General features: G+C 36.9%; 1 protein-coding gene across 1 annotated transcript; it reads right to left on the reverse strand.

The window, feature by feature from the left end:
* Window positions 1-436: 436 nt before the first annotated feature.
* Window positions 437-3,531, reverse strand: LOC144438719 (large ribosomal subunit protein uL30m-like). The gene is made up of 3 exons (XM_078127865.1): window positions 3,475-3,531; window positions 2,830-3,045; window positions 437-969 (listed from the first exon to the last, which is right to left on the reverse strand). The coding sequence occupies exons 1-3, from the start codon at window positions 3,529-3,531 to the stop codon at window positions 706-708; spliced, it is 537 nt and encodes a 178-aa protein (XP_077983991.1). The 3' UTR covers window positions 437-705.
* Between the last annotated feature and the right edge of the window lie 5,768 nt (window positions 3,532-9,299).

A 9,299-nucleotide genomic window follows, 5' to 3' on the forward strand; every position in this document is an offset into this window, starting at 1 on the left:
GTAAAACTACATCACAACATACTGTAAAACTACATCACACAACAAATGAACATACTGTAAAACTACACAAATGTAAAATTACACACAACATACTGTAAAACTGTACACCATACACAACATACTGTAAAACTACACCATACACAACATACTGTAAAACTACATCACACAACAAATGAACATACTGTAAAACTACACAAATGTAAAATTACACACAACATACTGTAAAACTGTACACCGTACACAACATACTGTAAAACTACACCATACACAACATACTGTAAAACTACACCATACACAACATACTGTAAAACTGTACACCATACACAACATACTGTAAAACCTAACAATTTTGTATCCCAATGGAAAATAAACAAGCCTTTTGAAGTCCACTAATGTATTCATATAGACACTTGTTTATTAGTAAACATTCCCAACACAAGAAGCGACCAGTGTAAAGTGTCAATGGTACACACAAATTGCAATTGGTACAACAATGTTCATCACTCAAAAGCAAACTACCAAAATATTACCAAAATATTGTAAAACAATGCAATACATACAATGCCTGTATCTCCAAGAACTTAGGTCTGTCATTGCACAATAACTGACTATGTTATTGTAACACAATGTATAGAAAGCACTCTTTATTGGCGACATGGGACCTCATGCATTAATAAGACAACACATTACAGTATATTATGTACATCATGATTTCTGGTTTTCTTGTTCATCAGTTGTCATGTCATTCAATTCTTTGACAGTCTCTGATGTAGAGTTTATGTTGTCTGGATTTTGCAGTTTTCTGGTCAACACAAACTCTCCATTGTGTTTCAGTAAAGTGTTATCGTAGTCTCCATCCTTGGGTAATCCTTGCTTCAAATAAATGGGTTGTATCTTTACAAGGTGTTTGACCATTTGTAACTTCTGATTTGTGGCTGGTGTGTTCTTCAAAATATTAACTTGGTGCATCTTGCATTGCGAGAAACAATATAAGAAAGAGAGTTGGTTACATTTTTTTCAGAATGATACAAAGTAAAACATAATGATGACAAACTTCCAACAAAAGACATCCAAATTGTATAACAAATACACATTGTTGCAAACCATGGCCTGTTTTACGGCAACGTTCTTAACGAGCCTCCCATTGGCCATGGATGCATTCACATACTATATCCATTACTTATGGCATAGCTAATTTATTCATTTTGTACGTAAACACTACAACCAATCAGATTGCCCCTTGCATACCACGTGATATACAATGCCTTGGCAAGAGCCTAGTACGTACACTGAAAACTGACTTGGCCAAGTTGGGTTCTTGTTGCTGAAATTTTTGCCATCCTACAAGCAAGACTGGATTGATACATGTATGGACATAAAATAATGATCTATAAATCTTGCCTCGAAGTGTCAAGCAGGGTTTGTGAGAGCATGGATTTGTTGTACCATCAGACCAGGTGTCTGATAAAATCGTGAATTTGTAGAAAGTACTGAAGTAGGTTACAATGTGGATTATCTCAATATTAGAGCCATGGTTACAACAAGCTAAGATTGGCTGATTCAAGCGAGTGCACGTGAGATAAACTTACATTCCATTCACAACCTGTAGTTATTGAAGTGTTGTTTACCATACTCTTGATTTTACAAGGAAATGAACCTGGGCTGAATGCTAATTAAGTACGATCTTTTAGCACAGTGTCTTTGGGTGCATGAGTTAAAAATGCTGGGATGACTGCATTCATCACCCATACTCTGTACAGTACCCGTTTATCAGCCCTTAATGTAAATGTTCAACAAATCTTTCCCCGTTCTTACTTTATACTTTAACCCCATCAAATAGTGGTTATCCTAGTAGATTTAAATGAGACTAGTAACTTTTACTCAGGTCTTTTGAATCGCCTGTTCACATTCACTCAGTACGTTTGCTGTTCATACTAGCTAGCTGTGTTGGACTCAGTTGATCATCGTCACTAACCCCCGGGTGCTATGTGTAACCACGGCCTCTTTTACCGCAGCATCAAAAATTCGCCATGTGAAAGACCATTTATTTATTTATTTATTTATTTATTTATTCAGGTAAACCAACGGGCATAAAGCCCATTTACAGGCACCTTTAAATACTTGTCACCCAAGAAGTCCAGTGAGGGCCATCCCTCATGGGTTCAGTGTTAATGCAGGAGGAAACCGGAGTACCCGGGGAAAACCTGCGTTGTTCGGTAGAGTCAAACTGAACGACACTCTTCTTACTTACAGCGTGGTAAATTTAATCGAACCCTGAATGGGGTTCGAACCCCGACCGCAGTGGTAAGAGGCAAGTGGTTTAACCACTTGGCCACCGACAACCCTAACTATCATTTATGTTGTACTCCCCAATTATAGTTTTTAGGACTTCTTTTGGGAAAGTTGTATGTGCAAGTACTCTGTATTTTTTCTGCTTTGCCGCAAACGCGGCAGTTGCCATAATTCACCATAACATGAGGCCGACCATTGTTGTTATCTGAAGCGCATTCTTTGAGAGACAGACTTTGATTGGTCAGATTATCATGATGTCATTGCTTATGAATATGTATTACATATATGTGAGGTACAGCTTTGACAGCCTTAAGATGCTAGAGTTTTATTTTGAAGTGTAGCGGTAGAAAAAATAACTCTGGTTTGCGAGAATGCAAATTAATACATTAACAGGTCATTTTTAATTATCACACTGACTAAATGATAACAAAATTCAGAACTTTGAAACTCAAACTGTATTAAATTTGAAACCAAAACTAGCAAATTGGACCTCGTGTATTCTACTTGTTGATGAAAATTCACACTAATCTGTCTTACCATTGTTAGTCCCAATTCTTCGATCATTTCCTTCTCCCAGTAAGGTCTCCCTCTAGTTGAATTCGTCCTCCTGACAGCATGTAGCATGTGTGGTGTTGTATCATCATATCTTTCCTCCACTTCTATTGGACCTGGTCTTGCCCTCACTCGTCCACGATGATGACGTTCATAGTAACATGATCTCCATGGTTGTGATTTCAAAAAGACAGCTTGAGACTGGAAAAGAAGAAACAGAAGGAGATGGGTGAGACAAGGTGATGGGAAGAGAACAAATGGAGTACAGGTATATAACCTGGAATTGTGTCCATTATGTGATACGTATGGTAGTCTTACTGAAAGACCATCTCGAATAATCAAAGCATAACGACTACGATATCTATCTCTCGGTCAACTGCCTTGACTGAACTCAGAAGGAAAGTGATATTGTCAGAATCGAGTCTCGATTTACCTGATCCGTCTGCAAGCTGGTCTACCCATTAATGAATCGTGATTAAGTTGTAAAGACGTTTACATGCAAAATTACCGACCAAGCTATGAAGGGTCTATAGCCATGAATGTCTTTTAATTATAAATGTATCAATCTAAACTATTTCACTATCTTATAATGTGATTTACCACAACGAAATTACGTGGGGAAACACTTACCAAACGTAATGAAACTGCAGAAGCATGTGCGACGCACGATAACCTGGCCGTCGCCATGTTTAAAACAAAAGATAAGTTGTTCCGTAGATTCACCCTTGATGGCGCGCTAATACCAGCGTATGAGCGTATTGTGTTATGTTGTAATGATGATACATGATACATGTAAATAAACTAATAATGTCAACTTTCTCCAACGACAAACCGAAATAATTAATAAACAACTATTTCACAACCAATTGTTCATTTCCACTGTTGTATTGCTAGATTTCAACACTCTAGGCATGACTGACAAACTTTATTTTGCTTCCTCTCCTGTTATAATCATTTGCATTACTCCTTCGATTGTATAGCACAACACTGTGGACTGTTCAGCCCACAAAATATGTTCAATTTCAAAAAAAAAAATTCCTTTGTTGCACTCAAAATGTATACGTTTTAATCATCTACATGTACTGGAGTGCAGTCTCGCAGCCAGATCATCAAGACATCGTGACATTCGTCCCTCTATAAGACGCACGAAGTACGCCACGAGCGGCGAAGCCGCGAGCAGTGAGGGCTTAAGCTTATCCCGAACGTTGGGTAACAGAGGGTCGAATGTCATGACTGACAGCAAGAATAACTGAAGAGTTGAACTTACTGATTATTATTTTTCTAAACCACCAAAATGTGGATTACTCCTACACATCTGTTACGAAACTTTCAAGTTTTCTCCCAAGAGCAAAAACATAAGTGAAGCATTCAATGTGAAACAGCCGAAAGCTTAAAGTAATAACGAAAGCCTTAACCTTACTCTAGGTATCTGAAGGGAAAAGGTATACAGGCCTTACGTATTTATATGCTACAATACACAGAAACTCTTCTAAAAATATCTCAAAAGGTAATATTGCTCATTTTTAGTGAAAACGTGACTTTTGTACATGACTGTACTATTTTATGTGGACACTTCTAAAAGGGAGCCGTCATTCTTTATGACCGGGGAAGGAGGGGGTCGGAGGAATACATGGGGGGGGGGGGGGGTTCTCTAAAAACTGGGGAGTGAAAAGGTGGGGTACTCAAATTGTTTGCTAACACACCTATATATACACAATAATTAATTATTTATTAGCAAAGTGTTTTTTTTCTGTTAGACTTTTTCAGTGCACATTGCATATACATAGCTCCTATGAAAATACATACACATTTTACATATACATGTAGTTTCTGAAGCCAGTACAGTGGACCATAACAATGTAACACAAAGTGATCTAACCGATACTAGTACATTGAGATTTGTTACATGAAACAAATCATTAATTGATAAAGTAGTAAGGAATAACATAGACTGTAAGATACGTCGTGACGTTTCGCCCTCACCGGCCTCCTCTCACAGGGTTAGGGGTTGGCCGATGGTTGAGGGCGCCCCGTCACGGCGTACCTTACAGACTAGGAATAATATGGCTAAAGAAATAAACAGCTGAAGCCACACAGGAGGGCAAAGTCAGACCAAATAGGATCAACTCATCTAGAATACCACGGTGTAGATTATATGTCAGTCAGTGAAATCTACCTGATACTGGGATGATATGGTGACTTAGTGAGCTGAAAATCTCTGACAGGTTTCATTGCACAGATATTTATAACTGGTAAATACTGATGATAAATATTAAATACATGTTGAAAACAAAGAATATGATAATATATAGTTAACTTTTCATTGCACAGCGTTCTGTTACATGAAATGAATATATAAAGTATACTGTAATTTTTCATAATTTTAAATGGTATGGCATGCAACTATACTTTAAGAATTTTTCTAGTGTTAGTATTCTGGAATTAAAAATGCCAATTGTGATCAGGAGAGCGTATTGTTATCACCTTGACATGTTAAAATAATACCAGATAGCACTCTTTTAGTTTCAGTCCTTGAATTTCAAACAAATTCTAGGGGGTCAAGGGGAACGCCCTCGTGTACTACTCTCACATTGCTCCCTTTTATTTTGATTCAAATTTTATAGTATTATTACTACCTTGATATGTTAAAAACCAGAAAGCTTTCTTTTAGTCCTTGAATTTCAAAAAAATCTCCAGGAACATGAGGGGAACCCCCTCCCGTATCCACCCCACCTGGCTCCTTGAAACTTTGATTCGACTTAAAATATCGCCTAATTCCCAATTTTACTAACTACTTTGGGAGTAAACTGCATTCATTGATAACTCTTCCTTTTGGAATAAGGTACATCAATCATGTTATGAGGAAATTCAATTTCAAAATAAAGAGTTTTGTTATGTATGTATGTATGTATGTATGTATGTATGTATGTATGTATGTATGTATGTATGTATGTATGTATGTATGTATGTATGTATGTATGTATGTATGTATGTATGTATGTATGTATGTATGTATGTATGTAGAAAGAAATGCATAAGGAACTAATAAACCAGTCCGTATATATAGCTGTTAAATCCGACGTTTCGAATAAATATTCTTTTTCAAAGGAAGAATTGGCGAGACAGAGAAATGCCAGGTGACAACCCGAACATTTCTAAATATAATGGCATACATACATATATGTATGTATGTATGTATGTATGTATGTGTGTATGTATGTATGTATGTATGTATGTATGTATGTATGTATGTATGTATGTATGTATGTATGTATGTAGAAAGAAATGCATAAGGAACTAATAAACCAGTCCGTATATATAGCTGTTAAATCCGACGTTTCGAATAAATATTCTTTTTCAAAGGAAGAATTGGCGAGACAGAGAAATGCCAGGTGACAACCCGAACATTTCTAAATATAATGGCATACATACATATATGTATGTATGTATGTATGTATGTATGTATGTATGTATGTATGTATGTATGTATGTATGTATGTATGTATGTATGTATGTATGTATGTATGTATGTATGTATGTAGAAAGAAATGCATAAGGAACTAATAAACCAGTCCGTATATATAGCTGTTAAATCCGACGTTTCGAATAAATATTCTTTTTCAAAGGAAGAATTGGCGAGACAGAGAAATGCCAGGTGACAACCCGAACATTTCTAAATATAATGGCATACATACATATATGTATGTATGTATGTATGTATGTATGTATGTATGTATGTATGTATGTATGTATGTATGTATGTATGTATGTATGTATGCATGCATGCACGTACGTACGTACGTACGTGTGTGTGGGTGTGTGGGTGTGTGTATGTGTGTGTACGGGGGGGGTGTCACGGCGAAATGTTGGCAAACTCTACTCCTATACCCCTTCCTGTACCGTACCCTCTCCGTATCTGTATTTATAAATACAGTCGCCATTTGCATTATTTCCATAAATCATTCAGCGCCGTTAGCCGTTAATAGATTATATACATTATGCCGTTAGGTTTTAGTTTTACAGCAAGTACCACTGCAATACGTGCACATGAAATTGATAATATTTCTAATGAACATTTGCTGCAGTCAATAAGTAGCTAGATATCAGTGAACATAGAACGTTGATAACATTTGAAAAGTTGATTTGTGTTTATATAATCAATTTTTTTTTCATCCTCAAAATATAAAGAAAAGTTGGTGTGAATGAATTGGTGGAAGGATTTACAGAAAGCATACCAATATTGGATATGATGTTAAATGAGTGAGAATACATTGCACACAGGGATTTGAATTTGATTCTGTACATTCTCATTACATTCCATGCAGCGTATGATACAACACACAGCGTATGATACATCACGTATGTGGTCCACTAAACTAGTAACATTATTACTATGTAAGACACATTGTATTATATAGCGCCCTCCTCAACTACCAGACCGATGTGTGAGGGAGCCCGCAACGGTATACCTTACAGCCTATGTTAACGATTTTTAAATCAGCGTACACCAAGTTTGATAGAAACTTGGTGTACGCATGAAATTAAAGTGTCACCCACCTGCAAAAGGCATGATAGTTCAGAGACCGAATCGAATGAATATCATGTGAAAAACAGGAAATGTGTGCTAGGTATAAAATGTAAATACAATATGAGGTATGAGTAGAACAGGCCTGATAAATAGATTAAATCCTGACATTTCGAATGAATATTCTGTAACAGAGCTTTAAGGATACCAAGACTAGGCAAGATAAAAGTATCAGTTGACATTATATCTTTGTCTTATGACATACACAAAATGAAATATCGCAAGTTCTAATAAAGGGTAAAATACGCCAAGAAAGATCTAACAATTACGCACACCAAAAAGAACCCCAGCTAGTTCCCGCCAGAATAAGCGTAGTTAGATATTAGGGAATGATGTACATGATCTATTAATTCCATGTGGTTTCAGCGTTGTTCCTCCTCTTTCATCCTCAATCGATCTTCATCACCAGAAACCTGATATAGACATATCTGATACACTATGATCGTTGGTAATAAAATGCACAAATACAGGATAGTTACGATACTTTTGTCTTTAGACGGAGATGTTCTACGAAACGATCACCATGACAACGTACAGGCAGACCATTATAATTAAATTAAAAAAAACCCCACATTTCTGGTATGTAATGTAATACACTACATTAGTACTGATACAGGTAAATCTACTCGTAACAGGCATACTGTTCTTAGGGCCAAAAACATGATTAGTGTTAATAATGAAACGACATGTACCACAGAACGGTCGCATGGAAATGAACCAGAGTTAACTTCTAATCCATGCTGTTCTGTATGGACCACCATATCTCTAAGATTGGTATCACGACGCCAATCTGTTAAAAGTGCTTCGGGAAATAATTATGGTTACCCTAGTTACAACGTAATATATTAAATGCTTGTATATTATGTTCTTAACTCTGGTGGAAAAGGGATGGTATGTTAGAGTCAATATGGGACCGACGTTCGTTATTACTCTTCTGATTTGAATTTATATCTCGTCAAGCTTCCCTTGACTAAAGAATACACATTCTCTAAAGCCGCATTGGTAACCGATACTGGATATCCATATTGGTGGAAATACGTGCAAAAATCGGCAGACCTTTTCCTGAAATCCAAATCAGTACTACAAATACGACGTAAACGAAGTAATTATGAATAGGGAATGGAATCTTTGCACTTATTAGGATGTGATGAACCATACTGCAAATATGAGTGTGAACGTGACGGATCAACTCGTCCCATTTCACTCGTCCCACTCAATTCGTCCAATTTTCAACTCGCCCCAATTTCAACTCGCCCCAACTCTTTACAATATAATTTACCTGTGCATATATGAAATCGAAGCTAGTAGTACTCAGTTTGGAGGGTCTGTGGTATCTCGTATTCCACTAATGAAGTACCACTTGCGCGCTGTATGTAACACATACTGCAATACTTGCGTTAACTAGGGAGAGGAGACACATCTTCAAATCCCGTACGCGAGCGCGGAAGTCATAATCGTGTCAGTCACTGATATTCTCCCTGGTTATTATCATTATTATTTCTTATTTGCATTGTAAACATTAAGTCCTAATGTGAAAAGTGATATTCCATGACCGAGGAAAGTTGTTGTGTTGGTATAAGTTCTAGATCTAGCAAACACTTAGCCAAAACCCACACCACTTTCTGCTACGAAATGTTGCATTTGCTACGCTTCACCTGGCCAAGTAGGTAAAATCATGTAAATTTTTCGGTCCCCGTACTTCGAGTCAATGTATCGTTTAGATTTATAAACGTTTGCTAGTGTCGTTGGGGCGAGTTGAAATGGGGACGAGTTAAAAATGGGGCGAGTTGAAAATGGGGCGAGTTGAAATTGGGGCGAGTTGAAATGGGACGAATTGAAATTGGGACGAAGTGAATCGCAATTCGAATGT

Source organism: Glandiceps talaboti, chromosome 8 (genome assembly GCF_964340395.1).
Source record: "Glandiceps talaboti chromosome 8, keGlaTala1.1, whole genome shotgun sequence".
In the NCBI taxonomy this organism is placed as follows: Eukaryota; Metazoa; Hemichordata; class Enteropneusta; family Spengelidae; genus Glandiceps; species Glandiceps talaboti.